A 21,648-nucleotide genomic window follows, 5' to 3' on the forward strand; every position below is an offset into this window, starting at 1 on the left:
TTGCATTTCCCTCATCTTTCCTTCCATTTCTCTCTTTTCCACCTCTCACACACACACACACACAGCCAACACGCTTGCCGTGAGCATCGGTTCCCTCACACAGCACAGCACATTGGTTTATGGTTATTTTTCAAATTTCATTTGTCCGATCATTTCTCATACGCTCCCGTCCGCAGCCATAATTCTTCCTTTCTTACGTGCTCGCCACGCTATCTTCATCTGAAAATCTGTCTTTCTCTGTGTTTTTCTTCCCCTTTCCCCTTCCCACCCCTTTCGATTCCTTTCGATTCACGGCGATTGCGTTTGGGGCTGGAGGCTGCTAAAATATGCCGTGTTAATGTTGTGTCTTTTTGTTTATTAATTTAATTTACCTTGATCGTTCAAAAACTCCCGGTGGGATTCCAAAAACGTTCCTTCTTTGGGGTGCGTTGTCATTGTCTTGGTTCTGTATGGTGTGTGGTGGTTGTCTGGTGGCTTACTTCTTCTCGTATGCTGGTTAACCTGTATGCACTTGTGCTTTTTTTCTGGGGTCTATTTTGTCCGTTCTGTACGGTAAATCAATTGTTTGTTCGACTGTGGCTTGGTGAAAGGTTCTTGTGTGTTACTAACAAAATTAAAATTGATCTTTTGTTTATTTGTCCTTAAATAATTACGAAACATTTATTATGTATAACAATGTAGAAACTATTCCTTAAAATTTAATTTAATGTTATATTAACAGCTCGTCACTCAAAATTTAAAAACATAAATAGCACAAATGAAATAGGGTATTGAAATAACTTGAAATAACATATTGAAAATAAAGCGAGGAAAATCTTAAATTCAATTATTTTTATTTTGTATTCTGAGATATAACATAAGCATTATCCTCAAACAAAAAAGTGTAAAAATTGTACATTTATCGAGAAAATTTAACAATGTATGCTCTTATCAATCTTGAATTGTATTCTAATAAGAGTAAATGGCTCATTGTAAAACACTTTTTCCTAAAAACAAAAAAAAGTTTTTAATACAACTATTATCCTTATCATTTAAATTTGCTTAACATATTAGTATCGTTGCAGAGCTTGCAAAAAGCTTCAATAAAAATTAACTAAAAAAGACATCTAAGCACCAGTACCTTGAAACGAGATTGTTATATTCTTTGTTTAAGCAATACAATCTGTACAACAAAACCTAGAATATCAATCTTGATCATTCAGTTAACAATCTTTAAAGGCAGCTCATCATGCCTAAACCACCTCTCGCCCTTCATTAACACAAGCTCCCCTAAGATGGATGTAGTTGTCCAATTTATCTACGGTACAAAATCACCGCCGGCGAATGTCGCGTCCCGATCGTGCGACACATGACGGATTAAATCAAAACAAACACACGTCTTTGTGGCACGAAACCGGGGTTTAACAGGGAGCGTGTGAGAGAAGGAGAAAACTGGAGCAGCAAAAAACAAATAAACCGCAAAACCGTGGCATGGCAAGATAAATTAAATAATAATATAAAATTAATTATGTTTCAAATTATGCTCGGCGGGGGTAGGCATGCATGGCAGGCCTGTGTGCTGTTTCTTCAACCCTTTTTCTCTCCACAAATCCTCCCAAGGGGGACCGGGAACCCGCTTTAACGATCGGGAACGATATGGTCCAGGCACGCCGATAGAGAAGGAGAAGCGGGAGCCCGAAGGCTTTGGCCATGATTAAGTGAAACGAATAATAATGTGAACGAAGAACACCCGAGAAAACCCCCCCTAAACCAACACAGTGTGAGATGGACCGTGGTGGAGAAATTCCTGGAAAATTTTTCAACTAATATTTGTCTTCGGTGGAGCGAGAATTTTCCCTTCCCTTTAACAGGGTCGTTTAGTGCTATTCCACCTCCATTGCCCCCCCCCCCCCCCCCCCCCATGCAGCATGTAGTGACTTGGACCGCTGAAAGTTCACCGGTAGACGGTGATACGACATGCTAAAACAAAACCCAAAACTGCTCACAAATGATTATGTTGGCCATATTTCACGCGACCTAACAGTGTGCTTTGCCAGTCGTTATCGATATCTTGTATGTGTGTGTGTGTGTGAGTGGGTATGTGTTTTTAGATGCCAAAACGAAAACATTACACTCGTGGCTGGCTGTTGTTAACAACAGCCGTCTTTCTTCAGTCCAAGAACAGGACCATCATAACACCACCGGATGGTGGGGTAAATCGATACGCGCTTCTTCAGATGCCCAACCAAAATGGCACCAAAGTGGCTCCGGGAAGAAACGATTACACGCGCACCGATCCGATCAATCCGTGTTTGAAACAACAAGACGGTGGCATTTCAGTGAGCCGCGACCGCAACGTTTAATGACACAGCTTAAGGAGATAAAAATTAAAAACAAATAAAATAATATCGTTCCAATAAAAAACAAACAAACGTCCGGCAGACAAGGGACAAGGAAGGGAAGCAGAACAGGGCAATAAGAGTCCCAGTCTGATCTTCTGATCGATTCCACCCATTTTCTGACGTGTTTCGCCGGCTGCCCGTACGGTGGGACGATCTTGGTTCGGATCAGACGTGGTTGCTAATAAAAATTAACGAAAGGAAAGCTCGCAACAACATAATTCTTTGCCCATTAATTTGGTTTTTATGGATATTATTTATGAACATTATTTATAGACCGGTCGCCTAGTCTCCCCGGCCGGGTAGCTTGGTGATGTGTGATGTGACCCCGTACCCGGCTGTAAGTTGAAGGAAAAGCAACCATTCACGTCCGTATCAGAGATGGTACTTTGACTGTCCAGTACAAAACGGGAAGCCTACGTGTCTTTGCGGTCTGCTTGGGAGAGACCCGCTCGATAGAAAAAGGGTTATAAACGTTTTTTCGGTGGAAAATGCACGAGCGACCCGGTGAGCAGCAGCCCGAAACAGCTCGAAACGGTATAATTTTATCGTCGACATTGGTTTGGTGCCGTCGACATCATCGTGCCTTTTTTATCGATCTTGAACGCGGGAGAAAAGCGTTTGCCGTTTAGGATTTGACCAGTACACCAATCCCTCTGGACCGCGGAAACCTTCACCATTCAAGGGGACAAGCGACAGCAACATAAAATCGTTCACACACACACAAGCACACACCCCTTTAAACGTGAAGGCAATTATCGTAGCCGATATAAAAATCGTGTACCGCGCGAGCAAAAACACGATAAAGCGGCTCGATAAAGATGTGTTTTCCTCCCACTTTTCGTGTTAGTTTATATGTTGTGGAGTTTGGTTTGGTCTTTCGCTCTTGTCTGTGTGTTTAATGTGACGAGCAAGAAGCAGCATGATCAGGGTGGGAGTGTTTCGGCTTGTGACGATCGTCCGTCACCCAAAATGATACATCGCGCTCTGTCTCTGGGTTTGGACAGCGAGTCCGTAACAGCAAGGGTGGACTCTAAACGTGGATGATAAGGCTTCTTGGAAGAAACGATCAAAGATTAGAGCCACCCTTTTCCGTCCTTGCGTGTTAGTGGGGCACAATTTTCTGTTCTAATATCAGCTTCATGTGATGGAGTGAAACGAGTTTTTTATGCCTCGTTTTTTCTAACCTTCTCAATCAACGAAACTGTTCACGATCAACTAGTTTGTGTTTTTTTTTGCTGCTGCTGCATAATTAGAGCATAAAGCATGTTATGCTTTTTTGTGTCGTGCTTTGCCAAAGGATCGTTCCATGTTTCGCCTCCCAAACAACGCAGCCAAACAAACAAAAAAATCCACCTCTTGTCAACACATGCTCGCGCAACGCACAGCGCAGCGAGATCGCGCCACTGTCACACACTGGTTGTTTCTTTATTCCTTCAAAGATACCACAAATCGTCGATCGCTTTTTTCCCCCCTTCCTCGGGGGCTTCCCTCTCCGGCCCAGCTTCCACACTGGATCTGTGAACCAAAGGACGGCGGTAACTTCGGCGCGCTTAGGGAGAGGGGCCTTGTGCCTTGTTGACACCCATCAGTTGTCGCCTTTTTTATTTTTATGACTTTTCATTCGATTTTGAATATGTTTGTGTGTGCGGGTGCGTTTTTTTTCTTCTACATCGTACTGCTTCACGCTTTGGGCTTCTTTCTGATTCTTCGAACTCGCAGCGCCGAGAAGCCCTTAAATCAGTCAAGTGAATATCTTTCCCAAGCGAGATGCATAAACAACTGCCCCTCGGAGAGGAGATGCACGGCAGACACTACGTGGTCGAAGCCCTATACGAGACGGAGAGAGAGAGAGACAAGGTAAAAACAAGGAAACGATACCAACAGTCCCCGATACCGATTGACTTTCCGTCTTCGTCCCGATGTTCGTAGACCTTCTCTTTTGCCACCTTTCCCATCCCGAAAAGGGAATCCCGCGTCAGGCATCTTATCGCGCATTTTTCGGGAAGCGTTTAAATAATTTGTTCCCGTTTAGCGTTTTATTGCGGGGGTAGGGGGGGTGCGCGGGCTGCTTGGAAACACTCCCGAGGGACAAACGGTTAGTGGTGGGAAAATGTGGTGGCGCGAGAATCCAGGAAACCCCCACGGTAAAGGTGGAAGATAAATTACGAGCTCACGCGAACGTGTGCAATGGTACGGGGCCCGGGCGCAAGACGGGCTGATAAATCACGGTCAATGCTTCTAATAAGTAGTCGACAGGGAAAAAAAAACAAAATCCGGGTGGTGGTGGTGGTGGCTGTGTTTAGTAGTTGTGTTGTGTGTGTGTTTCCGCATGAGCTTCGTTGTTTGTTAAATGTTGGGACAGGGGCATGATGATTTGTTTCCGATCGGTTCTAGCGGTTAGGCTAGAGAAACTTTCACACCGACTTGTTTACGACTGAGAGAATGTGCAATCTTCGTAACGCATTCTTATCTTCGTCTTCTTTCTCTCTTCTGTACAGGGAAAACGATCGCGCCTCGAAGGACCGGACACGACGACGGAACGTTCTCGGTAAGTAGTAGTAGTGTATGCACACTACGTTGGTGTTAATGTCAGAAGTTGGTACAGATTTTATGGCCAGAAAGCCAGAGCGGCTGCACAGCACACACTTGCCTGTGAAGCAGTCGTAAATCGGGAACTGTGCTGCGGAACTGTACGAGTCGTTCCCGTTACTACCTTCTCCCGTGCGTGCCGCGGCGAAAGTGCGAATATATTTTACGGCTCGAATGGATTTATGGACCGCACGGTGGTTTATGTGGTTCGGTTGAAGTTCAGGTTTGTGTTGTCCTTGTTGTTGTTGCGAAAAGCACTGAGACAGAGAGCAATAAATGTAACTATTTGTGTTGGTAGTTGCAGAAATGTAATTAGTGACCCCGATGACGAGTGACAGGGGAGAGTATTTGGTTTAGCGCATGTAACTTAATGTGGATCGTTCTGAAACGGTTTTTATGGGGAAGTATATAAAAGTAAGAATCAACAGAATGTACCTTAAAGTTGTTGAACAGCCACACAGTTTCTATCGGTGGACATCTGTAGCTGGCAAGAATTTGTTTTAAGTGATCGTTCATTTTTACTTCAACGGTGACACTTGATTCACGGCTCATTACATCTCTTTGTGGTATGTCCTTACAGATAGAAAATTGAAATTGTCGTGTTTATAATGCAACGATTCTTAATTGAGCTTAGTAAAGAAGAGCTTGTATAGTGAATTTAAGAGAGCCAACGATATCGCTTCGTGAGTGGTTGTTTGCCTCGATCGTAAGAAACTTTCTATGAAGGAATATTCACAGTTGTTGTAAGCTAGTTGATTTGTTGATTTGAAGTCATATAGCAGCCAAAAGGACACATGATATTTTCGTTACTTGATCCCTTACTTACCAGTACGTTGGGGAAAAGTAATAGAAAATAAATGAATGTTTTTGCGACCATGTAACCTTTTTTTCATATAAAAGCATCAAAATTCGGTTAAAAACCTTTGAACTTGCTGGTACTTTTCACAGAAAATCAAATCCAATAAATTGGAAATGATCAATATGAAGCAGACAAGGCACGTATTCGTTAATACTCCTCTAAATTTGTTTTACCAGTTTAAACTGTTTTGCTTCATAAAAGTGTTAAAATTGGTCAATTAACTTGTCGCCAGTAACAACGCTAGGATTTCATTGATTGTGGCAAATAATTCATGATCTGAATTTAAGTTGAACCGTCGACCTATAGTACAACATGTTTAGACTCTTCATAGTAACCTCAATCCATCTTCAAATGATTTTCTGAGTAATACAAATTAATGTAAACATTTAATTAATCGAATCTCGGCACGAATTAACGTATCGACTGATTACGCTGACCGTCATGAGACATCCAATCGATAAGGATACATGATTTCAAGCTTATCAATATAACAATTTCATCCCATACCTTCCTCGCGCTTCCACCATTATCTGGGTGGTGCTACCTGGTGCGATGATCGTGTGGCGTTAAATCATAGACCGATTGGCAATAAAATCGAATGTGTTGACCCGGGCACAACGCGGGGCCAGGGAAAATGGGCGCTAATTTACGACGCTCCCGTCCACGGCACGCCAGGCGCGCTAGGATGGCAAACCTGCCACCTTTCCTCCCTCCCCCACCGCTCTATCCACATCGGAAATCACCACCAATTTCCTAGCGCAGAACCAAAACATGAATAAAACATAAACTAATCGGAGGCGAGAGCGCTGGGCAGTGGGTGCGCGCATTACCGGGAGGTGGCAGAAACGACCGATCAAGCGAGGGTTGGGGGTGGAAGCTGAAATACTGAAAACTTAAAATAAAGCCAAAATAAAACAAACAACCAAGCTGTGACAATGGATCGTTGACAAGCGCGCACTGAAGCCCGCGTGGACCGTGGCCAGCGTGTGCAGTGTGCCCCGATGGGAAGCTCATCTGTATGCAGATGAAATGAGGGAAGGGGCCTTCTTGATGAGGAAAACAGTCAGCCCCGTCTCGTCGGTGGCCGTTGGATCGAGGAAGTCGTCCAGGGGTGTTGGGATGGACCGTGCGATAAAGTATCTCCAAATGGTCGAAATATTTAGATAGCAGCGTCGTGCTCTCGTCCGCAGCAATCGTCCGGTGGTGTATACCGAGCGAAGCTATCTCGAGCTGCTGCCGTTTGGCCCCGGGAAGCGATCGATTATCGATTAACGGCGTTCGGTGTCGCGTCGATCGAATCCGATCGATCGGAGAGTGAGAGAAATAAGGTGCCAACGGAACGGAAAGTGTCGAAAGTCACCGGGGGCTGGTTAGTCATCGGACAGGAATGTGTGTTGTGGCCTGCGCGTAACGTGTCTTTATTTATAGGCAAATATTTCAGGCAAAAACACTCACGGAGTGTTGTGTGATCGCTGCTGAGTAATCGTTAAAAGGAGTCAATTACATTGTGTGAGTAGGTTTTTACGATTGTGGAGGAACCAGGAATATCGTGCTACTTGTGTTCGTTAATGATGCTGAGGATCAATATTTGGTAAATGAAAAGTGTCAGCTAATGGTCAAGATTAACGCCAGCGAACTTGAAACACCTCTGGAAACCAGTCCGGGGGAAAAGATACTAATGTCCCCAAACTTGTATCCTTAAAAGCCTGTATTGAAAGAACCCTGCAGCTTGAACCCTGCAGCTTGAACATTTTATTACAACAGTTTTTTACTGTGTAATCTGTTCTCAGGTTACCCAGTTCTCAATCTACACGGAATTGGTAATATGTGAATTTCTCATTTTCGACTCTAGTTCATATTCAAGACATGTTGGACTCACGTGAATATAAGAGTTACTCCACTATCTTTTGATCACATTGAGCGCGTAACACGGGACCATACTGTAAACTACCATCACTATCACTTTTTCTTAAACCATCAGTTCATCATTTGCATGCAAAAACTGATCCTCTTTATCACACTGACACATCAAACATTCCAGCGACTAAACGCCACAGATAAAGGCAAAACTTCACAACCTACAAAGAACATTTCAAACCGCCGATCCGAAGTTTACCTTCAGTTGATGAACATGTCCATCACTCAGCTCCGACCACTCACCAGCAGGCCAGGGACAATTTGTTCAAAAAAAAAAAAAAGAACCAACAGACACACATACACAATCCCTTCAAAAACGTGCAGCCCCCGTCAGATGCTGCCGAAAGATAAAAGGCAACCGATGCCGCCGGGAGTCGGGCAGATTAGCGCAGTCTGCGTTGCGTTGAGCGGCCCGGGACACAGGCCCTGGGCGCAGACTGAGGCAGCGGACGCTGGTTTGATGGACTGCTAGTTTTCGTCTAATTAGATTATTATTAATACATCTTTCCACCCATGTTGCGGCTCTCCCAGTTGCTCCAAAGTGAACTGTTTAGACGATCCCTTTTCGTTGTGCTTCTGGTTTCCGCGCCGAGCAATAGTCTGCTAAAACCGACCGAGAAGCGGAGAGTCTCTAGCCGTGTCACGGTCGTCCGTCGTCACACTCGGCTTTCGTCGGCGGTGATGAGGATCGTGGCACCGTCACCAGGTCCGGATTACTTATGGAGTTTGATCGTTTACGATCTCGTTAGTAATCGGTGGTAATTTGCGAAAATCTTGATTGACCGTTGTGGGGGGGAAAATAGGGTTGAGAAGGAAGAACCTCCGGGAGGGAAGAATTAATTCGTTACCACCACCCCTCACAACAGTGTACGATAACTTCATTCTTTTTTTGAGGTTTTACCTGATGATGGATTGATCTCTTCGGTCGAAGAAACGGTTAAATTATTGTTCCCTTTGCGCTGGTGGATTGCGAATCGGTCGAAGGACGCTCGTATCTCCGTTCTCTTCACCTTTCCCTTCATCTGTTGTCGTTTTCTTTCCCCGTTTGTCAATAAATTGACGACGATTTGTTAGGAACGGTATTGATGTCGCTTTGAGTTAGTGTGACAGAACAATTCCCGACTTTCGTTGGAGTGGCGAAGGAAGTGTGTCGAACTGGGGAGGGGAATGCAGATAGGGCCCGAATGGGTGAAAAAAGAAGAGGAGAATGCAAAATAATGATGTTGCGCTGGCGAGAGGTCCAACAACGACGACGACGACCGAAGTAACGCAGACGGCTAAACGTGTCGCCGGTGGACCACCAGATCGTTCGTGGACACGCGAGCTTAATGCAAACGGACGTACGGTAACGGGCGCGAATTCAAAACAAAGAATCTTTAGGTGTCCGATAGGAAACAGAAACAGAGAGCGCGAGAGATAAAGAAATCGAGGAGACAGCACCGAGGGACGGGAAGAGTTGGAGTTACAAAAGTAAGATATACGCGCTGGAAAGCGCACAGTGATGATGAAGATAAAGATTATGATTTAAGACACATTCGCCGTTTCGGGGCGAGAGATGGGGGGAAGGAGAATATATCGACCCGAGGCTGCGAGGCTCCAGGCATTCGTCGTTGCCCCAGTGTCAGGCGAGTACACGGCGCCTGGTTCGTTGGAGGTTGGCGGTAGCGAAGGGACCCAGGGTCGTCGTATGTAACGGGAGAGTCCACATAATGGACCACTGAACAAACACAGCGGACGGTGGGTGGTCCCTGGTTATAGAGCGGGTCCGCGAGATCGCGCGATCGCGCGTAGTAGTGTAGTGCCAATGGAATGGGAAAATTAAATTCACACCAAACACACATCGATCGATTGGATCGGGAGGACGATTCTACACCCACCTCCCGCGGTCTCCCTCTCCCTTCCTCTTCCTACTCGGAAGTGTGTAAATCGGTCTGATTGGTCGCCCGGTGGTGCGTGTGTCACACTTTTGATGGCGTTGGCCGTATCGAATTTAACGAGCGCCCTCGAATATTAGGAAATCATGTTTATGTGTGTTTGTTTTTTTGTCTTTCGTTTCTTCCTTTTCTTCTATTTTGATGAAAGCGATAGTGAGATGATACTAGAGGATCGATCGATGCAGTCGTATTGTTTTTCTATTATTAAAAACAAACGATGAATGGGGTTTGCTTAAGTTCGATTTCATGTATTCTTACTGTGGGTTTTTGTTTTCTTACTTTTGTAACCGTATATGACTTTATGTCATATTTGAGCTTTGTTAGGACACGAAAAACATGCAAAAAGCATATGTTTTGAAGTGTAATTTTACGAATTCCTTATCCTGGGAATTCCTGGGTATTGTTTAAAACGCACAGACTTTTATCCTTACTTTCCCTCTAGTATTTGCTGAAGTGTTAAAATCAAAACACATGTTGTAAATTGTGTTTCAAATTCGATAAACGTTTTTCTCCAAAACTCTGTAATGTATCTATGTAAATGTATTGTAACAAGCCTATCTAATAACGCCTTGTTTCAATGAGTTAAATCAGAATGAAAGTTAAGTGGTAGGGATTTGAATTTTTAACTTATTCCTTTCTTTTTACTGACTCACTCTTAGGCCCGACAAGCAACAAGATCTTTTTTAGTTATACTACTTGAATCAGTGAAAATAAGATTTCTAAAAGAGTGAGTCATGAAACAGAATAGATTAAACGAATAGATCCATTCAAACACTTCGTAATGTGTTGATTCCATACATATAGTTGAAGGATGCAAGTCACTTAGTAACTTGTGAACAGTGTGCGCTTCTCTATTTTTAATCCACATGAGCTGTTTGATGTAGATCATTTTAATATGATGTAGATATATACATTACTGATGATAATGTTGATGATTATCAAATGACTGGATAAATCTTATTCATTTCTAGGAACTCATTTTATTCATTAATGGGTTTGTCTAGATGACCTTTTTAATGTTACAAACTAATATGGAAGTACATTGGTTCATGATGGCGATGATGACTATAATGATAAGCTTTTAGGTAGTAGAAGGACTGAAATTTCATTGAGATTTTCCTACATCGATGTCCTATCAAGATAATGTGTTATACTTTTTCATGTAAGAAGTTCTAGACCTGTTTCATTTTTTTTCGAAAATATCTTGGAACTATGTGGCTTCTAACCATCCGTATATTATAGAGAGTCGAAAACCCATGCCAACAGTCTTGGATAATACATAACATACTGTAAGTTGTGTGTATATTTAATTACTACAAACTATAAAGACATGATTACGAAACAGGGTACGCAAAAATATCTAAATCGAAATTTTGTATTTTAATTCTTATTTTTCTTTAAATCCTTTTTATTTTCCGTTGGGCTTTTTTCCAAATATTTCCGCTGGTTTTACAATATTCCCGTTTTTTTGTTGATCTTCTTTTCATTTTTGGTGTTGCATTGGGCTCGCAAATATTAGCTTCGCATCACTAGCTCTGATTTATGAAGTTTGTACCAGCGCTGGTGCCAAGTGTCATTAATAATGCGTGCAGCGGAGCGCGCCTTACTGGATGCGCCACGTTCTAGAATCGGCGCTGCCCTGCCAATTAGCCAGCCCTCAACAGCGACCGCAAACGTGTGCTGGCTGGAAGCCAGTCGCCGTTTTTTTTTGCAAAATAAACATAAACCACTCGTGCCATCTTTATCCGCAGCCTCTCGCCAAAGTCATGCTGAAGAACTCATCAGATGCTTGAGCGTGATGATAAAAACCGATTCTTCCTGCGCTCTCCCATAATCGTTAACGCGCGGCAACCCCATCCTGCGCCTCTTCTTCCACGCTGATCTCTGCTGGCTCGTTACGTACGCTGTGGATGATGGGCGGAAAGGCGACAATTTTCAGCACATTAAGCGTGTTGGCGTGCTATGTTGCGAGGGAACAAGGAAACAGAGCATTTTTCGCCTTACGAAGCAATTAGCATTGCAAACATGCTGAAATCGTTCATCACCACCGAGTGTGGCATGTGGCAGAAGAGACACGGTTGAAATCGGGAGAAAACGGGCTCGTGAAGCAGGCAGCTCGATCGATGGTGATGCCCATGACGGAGAGGATGGCGGAGTGTGGCGGACGATATTTTTTTAAACAATTCCTTTTCATAGGAAACTTAAAAAAAAAGAGCAATGTGTGTACATTTTTTCCTGAGGTTTTCATTCGGGAGGTTTTCCTTCTTTTCGGTCGGCTTCAACTACCGCGATCATAAAACCAGCATAACAACCCCCTCGGGTCGCCTGTATCTCTCTCTCGCACGTTCTTTTAACGGCAACCCAGCGGAACAGTGCGCATAATAGAGGGCTGTGCTCCCGTCGGTTTAATGCTTCCTCTCCAAAAATTGCAGCGCTTTCAAAAATCTCAAATTTCAATCTGCGTCTCTTTTTTTTACGGTGCGTATGGTGGTCGTGCGGGACACCCGTTTGTTGGGCCGGAGATGCTGCCTATAGTAGATCCCTGCTGCGCCTGCACTGAGGTATGTGTGCATGTACGTAGTGCCCTCGTCACACAAGAGGGACACACAAACAGGACGTTAAAAAGAACAGTTAGTCCAAGGGAGGGGAAGAAACCGGAGCAGAGGAAGTGCAGTACATTATGAGACAAAGGAGAGAGGACTGTATGTGCTCCCCTCCTGCTTTGTGGCATCGTGGCAGGACACCTGTAGCATATTTGCTTTTATGGACGAATCTTGTTGACGTGTTTTAAGAGGATGTGGGATTAAAATCTAATACGCGTTAATAGTTCACAGTTCTTGGGAGGTTAGTTGCTTTAAATTTATTGCTCGTAGAGAAGGATGAAACCAATTATATTCATACAGAAGATTTGAGCTAAGAGATTTGTTTCATTTAATTATTTTGGTTTGTCGTTTTCAAGTATATTGATTTCCTTATTGTTTATGCTTGAATTGATTTATGTTTCTTATTGTTATGTGCATGTTAATGTGTCACCGTTATATGTGTTGCAAACCTTAATTTGTCTTTCATTTATCATGGAGCCTCTTTTGTTTTGTTGTGTTTGTTGTCAAATTCTCATTTGTTTCAAACAAATTTTACATTTTTAGACAATTTCAGCCAGGTATTTTTACATTAAAGTTTGAACCGAATTGGATATATTTTTTTAGATCATAATTAAAAAGGATAAACCATTTCCTGATAACCGAATAAAAGGAGAGTATCAACAAATATGAATTACATCTTCAAATTTCTACATTTAGCCATTTTAGGCAAGCCTTTATACATTGCAAATTAAAATCATTCATCTTGCGGTGTGATTGTACTGGAAATACTGCATTTGCATCTTCAAATTACATTGAATAAATCACTATACCCAAATTTTATAATTCCAAATTACAATGAAAACGGTTAAACTAAAGATGATTATTTTTAAATTATTTTAGGTAAGATGATTTTCTCCTTAGTTGAGCCACAGTCACATACTTTTTTCAAACCCACGAGCTCACTATTCAGCTATGGGTCATATACTGTAACAAACAACCATTTAGTTACTGGGTGGTAGGTCAAGGGCCGTGACACTTCTAAGCCTAATGAGTAAGAATAAAAATAATGAATTTTTGGTGTGTGTAAAAACACTCAATTGCTTCATCCCAGACCCATATTCCAGTGCCATTTTTCCCACTTACGAGGCGTTGCAAAACTAGTTTCTTCTTGTGCGACACAGCCTCCTCTCGAGTGAGAGAGCGACAAATTTCTTCCCATTCTAGTACCAGCGCACTTGAAAAGTGTCGATAATTGTCCCGGGTGTGCGTGTGTGTACACGGTCGATAAATCACAGTAAATGTCTTCTTAAAAATCCACCCAAATGCATCGAGAAACCATTCTACTTTCTGCGCGTACACACACGCTTTCCAGTTCAAGGCAACGAGTTTTGCGTCGTGGAAACAGTAATAAAACATAATACAACATGTTGCTGTCCCTAGTTACAGGACATGTTGCTCATGCATTTTTTGTTTAACTATTTTTACGGTGACACTTGAAGTGATCCTTCCCACACATGCCACAGGCAGTCCCGGGGCAAGGATCGGCATTTTAACGCGCCTCGGAATGCCGTACCGAAAGGACCGAAAGCATCCTTGTAGACTCCTTCTACGCACTCGTTAATTTATTTAACGGCTTGGGCTCGGCGATGCACATGTGTTGCACAAATGCGCCCGCCCTACCCTAGGACGTGGCAGTGGCGGCGGCAATAGCACAAGGAACAAGTGGTTTAAGAAAAATAGAGAGGACGAGAATGCAAAGAGCCCCGATGATGATGATGAGTTTGAGTTTGTGTGCCGATGCATTTTTGGGGTGCGCCGTAAGATGAAGAAGGCTTTCGGAAGTGTCCACACAAGGCAAGCAGCGCCGCTGTGTGCACATTTTGGCACTCAGAGTGTGCCTTTTGCTTCACTGCTGGGACAGCAGACAGGCCAGCTGGCTTTGCTTAGCAGCAATCTAAGCAAATAGACACCGCCAAATGCAGTTCCTGAACCGGTCCGGTCCTCTTTCAAGTGTGGAGGCAAACGACTAAATATGAATGTTTTTCTTTTGCCGACTTTGCGCCTTTCCTTCATAATTTTGCGCATCAGGGTGTGCTGCGCAGGCTCCAAAGCAAATGGATTGAAATTTTTTAAATTCTTCGCACGTGGTGCGCGATCAAAGAAGGAAGCAAACGATAATATTTCACATGTTACTACTCACTTGACGCGTGGAAGACAGACGGTCAGGAACAGCAACACAAAAAAACACACACAACAAGCATTTGTCAAGCGTCAAACAACACGCATTCGCAACAAATTCTTAAATATGTTTTTCAACATTAAGAATGTTCTGTTCTGTTCCCGTTTTACAGAGGAATTACGGTTTCATTTACGAGATTGAGGCGCCGATTTGGCAATAAAATGTGAAGCACTTCTTAATGCAGCCCTTCCAACACGTCCAAACAATCGTGTTATTAGGGCGTTGGCAGTGTAGTGACGCGTTTTGGAGCTCAATATGCTTATATCCTACAAAAAAACTCTTTCATTTTATTGGCTGCTTCCGCCACTAGTGCGAAGGATTTTGTTTACGCTTGCTTCAAATTTCATCGACACTTCGTCGCCCGGGAATGCTCCCGATGCGCAGATGCCCGTTCTCTAATCATTCTCCACTCCCGGAAGGCTTTTAAAGTGGATGGAACGTTTAAACATAACACTATAATAATCAGAAGAAGCAGCGCGTATGTGTGTTGTGTATGTTGTTTTGGTGTAATGATAATGATCGTAAGCTAAACAATCGGTACGGTGTTTTAAGCGCTCCAACCAACGTTCTCAAAGGAATTCAACGGCATTGTTTTGCTCCAGACGGAATATGCTGCATTGCGTAACTTGTTTACTTTAACCTCGGCCGCCGCACACGGCCGCACACGCATACGACAATGAGCGCTGTAATTATTATGTAATTCTAGCATTATTACACCATCCGCGCATCCCCTTGGGAAATGGTGGTAGAGGAGGAGGAGATGTCAATGCAGTGGAAACTAATCCGCCCTCTCCATTCTTCTCCATTTGCGCGCTATTAATAGGTTTTAATTCATTCCTGCATCCCATAAAGACTGACTCTCCCTCCCCCTTTGGTCGTGCCGTGGTCGTTGTGGACCGGCCCCACTCGCTGGCAATCAATTTAATCTAGCCTAGCTGCTGTCCATCGCTACTCCCGTGCCCCCCACCCCCCCAAAAAAAAAAAAAACAAAAACCGGATGCACCCACCAGTCTCGCAATGTCGGGGTTCACTTCCTGGCATTTCCGTACCGGCTGCGCGCTACTACTACACTACTACCCATGGTTGCAATGCAGTTGTGGTGCAGTGTTTTAGTGGCTAATGTTAGATTGTTAGGCAGCTGGTTTGCATGCGAGCTCTGGTGCATTTTGGTGCTGCAATGGTGCGAGGGGCCGGAAGATGGTGGGCACGCGGCCATGGTGGGATATTAAATTCGATACCTTTTTGTCGCCGACGGTTACGGCGGTTCCAGTGAGCTGTTTCTCTTCTTTTTTGTGTGTGTGTGTGGCTGGCATGGGACGTTTGTTGGTGATGATAGGCGAGTGGCAGTAATAGGAGCGTAATATCATCCGTCAAGCGTTGCTGCGGCACCGGCCTGACGAATGTGGAGTAAATATAGATCACGTCACAGTGCATCGGTATTTGAGTGTTTTAGTTTTAGTCACTGTGGTGCTCTCTGTGGCGCCCTTACATGTTGTGTGGTGGAATTTACATTGGGTGGAAAATAACATAGGTGCTTGTTTGTTGACAGTGTTGACAAATTTTGCATTTTTTTAAGTGAATTTCTTTGGTGAACATCAAGTTGAAATTAAAATAAATCTGTATTTTATTTTTCCGCATTAGAAAAGCATTAGTATGAATGTTTTGGAGCCGTCTCGCGTTTTATTCCACATATTTTGAATCTCTTCCACGATTGATTGGCATCGTTAGAGCATTTTGAAAACAAATTATTCAAAATATTTTAAGAAACAATCAATAAATCGGAAGATATTTTCAAAAATATGTGCGAAACAGATCCTGATATGATTAATAAAAACATCACGAAAAACTAAAAAAACAGCACAGCACAGGTCTTTTAACTGTATCGATTTATTTCGTGTTTCATTTATTTAGTTTGTTAGTTGGAGCTTTTTCGCTCTCCTTGTTTGGATTCATAAGTAGGAGAAAAAGGGCAAACAAATGGTCTTCGATTACATTGATTCATTCACTCAGCAATTAGAACTTCAAATTTTCTCCAATTTCATAACCTAAGAAGCGTTTGTAAAATTATTCGTAAAAAAAGCAAATCGACCATTATAATATTAATAAAGTACACGTATAAAAAGGTAATCAACATACTGTTGATTATGCCTATTATTACTGTGCAACGAAGTTAAAACTAGTTATTTAGACATTTAATGAGTTAGGATTAGAAATTAAATGAAGTAACAGAACATCGTTCATTTTGCCTTAAACATTTTGGTTGCATGATGAACTTCACAATGAACTTACCATGAACTTTCAGTGATACTCAGTGCATATGAATTATGTACGTCAATTGTTATCAAATTCCATGAAGCAATCAAATAAGGTTCGTAAAGCTAATAAAAACGGTTACATAATTCATCAAACATCAACCAACTTTCGATAGAATAGCTAAATACACAGAGCATTCCGTGTATCTAAAGCATTGATTTTTTGATGAAGCATATAATTTTATCGATTTTCACCCCCGTCGACATGGCAACAGCAGGCACTGGTACGCTGTACGCGCTGCAAACCGCTCTGATTCGTCGATAGTATCCAGCTTTTCCTTTACACCATCTAATGCGATGGAAGTATTTACACCATAGACAAATCAACAAATTTCGGGAAAAACTCAGCCCCACTATCCATCCATCCCCGTTTTGCCCGAGCGACGCAGAGTGTGAAAATACGCACCAATCAGATCGTTGCGTCCGTTTACGTGGTGCGTCCATCCCAACGCCACAGACACAGCCGGCCAAGATACTGCGTTTGTCTATATCCACTTAAATGGGGGGGGGATAGAAAAGCGTCCATTTTGGGGAGGAAAATCCAACCAACCGGCAGAAGCAGTCAAAAAATTCATAGAAAAACCTTTAATCACCAAACAGAGCGTGCCGTGTGCGTCGAACTCCCTCCCTGTCGTACGCACTGTCGATCGATTTTTCTCATTTCCCGGCCAGCCAGCGCCTGTTGGACGGTTTTCCGCCCGGTGTTAACGATTTCGTTGCCTTTTCAACGTCACATCATTGCTATGGCGACGGAGCGCATTGGATGATGATGATGATGAGCGTTGAAGTTTGTTGGCGTGTTGGTTTGGGCGGGCGGTGGCGTAAAATATCGTATTACCCCTTATTGGGGTGGGGTCGATGGGCGATAGAAATAACGTTCAAAAAAAAAAAGGACACACTTCCTCCTACTTCCAAGCGAAGGAAATTGTTCTCAATTTCTATACGCAAAGTATTTCCGATTTGGGTGCGTGCGCGTTTGTTCTCCCTCGTTTTGGGAGAGCTTTTTTCTGTTTTTAGGAAACAAAAGAAGATAATGGGAAACATAAGATGAACGTCATCACCATCCTGATCAGTCAGTCAATGTAGGAGTGTTTGTAGGGGGACATCAATCGACCAAAACAACAGAAATGCTCCTATTTTGGTTGGTGTTTGTGTGTGAGACACAGAGAGGCAAATGTTTTAGACAATAAATAAAGCAAAGCCTCATAAATCTCTCTTTTACGTTACACTTTGTCACAAAGCCTAAGTTTGATCAACGGTAAAGATTGCCATTCCACAGGCGTACTGGCGAGAACATACCTATGCGTCTTCCTCTTAGTGTGATTAACACACTTTTTACCATGCAAGAATTAAACTCATCCAGAGCACATTAACGTAGCGTTCAATAAAAATTGAACACCTTAAAGGGTTTTTAGTAGTAGTGCGCCCAGTAGAAAGCTGCCTAGGAAGACCGAACATATCGGGACCATAAATCAGACCCCACGGTGCAGACTGGCCCGGTTCGGGTACGTGGAAACACCATCGCCGTTGGTGGTATCGGAAGCGAACGAAGCGAACGAAACGCGCCACGAGATGAAGACATTCGGTCAATTGGATTAGGAACGGATTATTATGATTGCCACCAGCGAGCCGAGGGAGTTGCTGGAGACGTCGTCCGAGCAATGCTTATCGTGCTGGAAGGGATCACCCGGTGGGAGCCTTCGCCCGTTGATGGTCAGTGTCAGTGTGTGTGTGTGTGTTTTTTTTTATGGACAACACGTGCTACAGTTTATGTTGAATCTTTCCATTTGACTCGATTTATTTGTGCTGTTTGTCACTTCACCTCTCCCGACGTTAAGCGGACGTCGTCGAAAGGCAAATGGTGGAAATGTATTTGATGGTGTTAAAATTAAGAGGTTTTTTTTTCGTCGTTTGATTGCCGTTACTGGGAAAGCACGTACAAAATGGTAACGGAGCTATGTTTATTTATGGCTTGTACTACACGCTCGTCAAACACGACCCATGACAACGGCTTCCCGGTCGGTTCGGTTAGCGAGACATGATCAGTACATGATAATGATAAAAGCTACAGAAACAGATGGTTGTAATTTATCGATCAGCAGTAATGGTCTAGCATGTGATCTTCAAGATTGTGATCATTCAAATATGTTATGGAAACGATCACTACACAGTTTTAAAAGCAATGTGAACTGCAACCAACTCAACTAGATTTCAATAGATTGATATTTGAAAACAGCGTGTACAGAAACAATCCAAGTTCTTTCATTTCAAATAATTGCTATATAATTGAATTAGATATTTGAAATGTTTTAGGTAAAATAAAATGAGCACCCTTTCTAACATAATTACTGAAAACCACCGAAAATTGGTTCGCATCACAGCAGAACCTCGCAATAATCATTCCCAAAAAATGTCGTGTAGGTGGCGATGGATTACGAGATTATATTACATGGTCCAGCATAGCTTATGCCCGTGAGTTGGTGGGAAAAATTACAAAACGGAAACGTTGACCACCATCACTACCGTCTACCACTCGATTCCTCCCATGCCCCAAACTAGCATCTCGGACTCGGTTGTCACCGCAATGGTTAGACACAGTTCAAATTAACTAACCATGATGCTAGCTCCCGCACTCGCTGGACTTTATAGGAAGCATTAGATGAAGATGAATGCGTTGCGTGAGTTTTGGTTTGGGATGGACCTTAGGATGGAAGCCAGCGTGCGAGAGACACATGACGACCACCCTGTCGTGGTGCCATTTGGAAAGCAAACTGACCTAAACTCTGTGCCGCCGCATGTGTGTGGTCCAACGCCTTTTGGGGGAAAGATAAATGTGTGAAAGATTTTGTTATGATTTGCCAACGAAAGTTGTTGGGGTTTCATTAAAGAATTCAAATTTGCATCATTATGCATACTTTTAAAATTATTTTAAATTCTTACTTGTAGTAAATTTGTATTTCATTCCCAATTATTATTTAAGTTCATTTACCATGTTTTTGTGTTAAAGCTAACCTCTCCTCTCTTTATTACATCATCTATTGCTTGTTTCTACGAACTAATAATGTCTTTTCGGTATTTGGATTCATTTTCGTTTATTTTATCTTATTTATTATGAGTTACGTTCATATTATTAGCAGTTTTTATTGCTATTGTTATTACTACTTATAGTTTACATGTTACAAATGGTCTTATTCTCGTATTTAATGTTATTAATTACTTCTTTAAATTAACTTAATTTGCTTTTCACTTTTAAAATTATTTTTTTAATGGCTTACTTTCTCAATTTCATATTTCGCATCCTTCTTTTACTTTCCTAATTCCTTATGTTATTACGTCTCAAATTAAATACTTACCTTATTGATTAGTGTATTGCCTTCTTTTCTTATGAATCAATTTCTTTCTTTATTCGTACTTCTTTTAAGTACATTTTTTATCTTCATTCTTAAAAAGATTATAAGTGTTGCTTTACAAGATTTTAACTTGAAACCTATTTACAATTTAGCTCTCGAATAATCGATTCGTTTGAGCATTGTTTTGTTATTATTTATTTTTCTTTCAAACAATAAAAGAATATTATAGCATTTAAATAGCCCTCCCTAATCATTTATGAAATATTTAGTTACTGCATATCTTACTCCTAATTGCTGATATGGACTAAACTCCCGTGCACATGTACTGCTTTTCTAAAACGTGATCGTTTAAAACTGCCACCAACTGCCCAAAATGCACAAATAAAATCCATTCAAAAAAGCACATTTGTACGCTTACTCCTTTCCCGCCACAAACAACCCTAAAGTGCTGTTTGAGGTGGTTCTTTTTTGTTGTTGTCATCATCGAACCAGAAGAATGGTCTGCTCGTGTGCGCAGATTTTTGCCGGGAAAGCATAAAAATGTTCTCACACTCTGTTGTGCTGCCTGGTCGTTGTTTAGCGCAGCGATCGACAAAATAATGTTCCCCTGGCTGGCAAAACGGCCGGCCGGGTGGTGCGTTTTGCACAGTATTTGTTTATTGTTGTTTTGCTTACCTTTCTCATTTGTTGGGTTGTTGTTGTTTTCTTTCGGTTGTCTCATACTCGTACCAGCAGCATAAACCAATTTAACCATCCCCGGGAGAAAAACGGTACATGATTGGCAGGTTGAACGAAGCAAAAAGAACTACGCGCCAAAATATTCAAAAATTTAACGCACACAAAACGGGGTTCGTTTGCTGGTTTGCGTGTTTGTTGGCGTAAGCAAGTTACAGCAGTGTGCGCGGATGATTGTCTGTCGCGATAATGAAACGTCTTTTTTGTACAAAGTTGCGTTCTATCCCCCCTGGCCACTTGTGTGCCCCCGCTCCATAAAGGAAAGCACTACTTCACAGTTCCTCCTTTTCACATACGACCAGACGCACATTCGACCCATAATGGGTGTGGGTCGTCCGTTTCCAAGAAATACAGGTTGCTCTATTTTGTTGCAAACGTGTGCAGGTCAGCAAATTCTGCCCCGTTGGTGTCTCTTCTAAGTCTCAATGCTAGCCCACAACATATTCTGTTTGACACCAAAGCCACCAAAACCGTTGGGAAAATCATACATTGGGCCTGTGCGAGAGACAGTAGCAGCGCGATCTTTGCATCGGTGGGCAGAAATTTGAGTGCACATGACAGTGGGTGAAAGAGGCTAGCGATCGTTTGTGGCCGTGGCGTACCGGAACGGAAGGAAAACACACACGCGCACGTCTCGATCTGCGACAATCGAAGCATAAAAAGGTCACCTCCCGGAAGAAGAGGGCTAGCAGCAGCAGCAGAAGGGCTCTCGGCACGTCTCGGTCGGGGATCGGATTACTACAACTGAAT

The 21,648-nt window shown here is 42.7% G+C and overlaps 1 protein-coding gene across 1 annotated transcript in view; it reads left to right on the forward strand.

Moving 5' to 3' along the window:
• LOC120902419 (developmental protein eyes absent) overlaps positions 1-21,648 on the forward strand; it is a 37,985-nt gene that overhangs the window by 8,649 nt on the left and 7,688 nt on the right. The window contains exon 3 of the mRNA XM_040311141.1: positions 4,880-4,929. Coding sequence (XP_040167075.1) covers positions 4,880-4,929 — 50 coding nt within the window. The remainder of the gene's footprint in view (positions 1-4,879; positions 4,930-21,648) is intronic.

The sequence above is a fragment of the Anopheles arabiensis genome, chromosome 3, assembly GCF_016920715.1.
Source record: "Anopheles arabiensis isolate DONGOLA chromosome 3, AaraD3, whole genome shotgun sequence".
NCBI lineage: Eukaryota > Metazoa > Arthropoda > Insecta > Diptera > Culicidae > Anopheles > Anopheles arabiensis.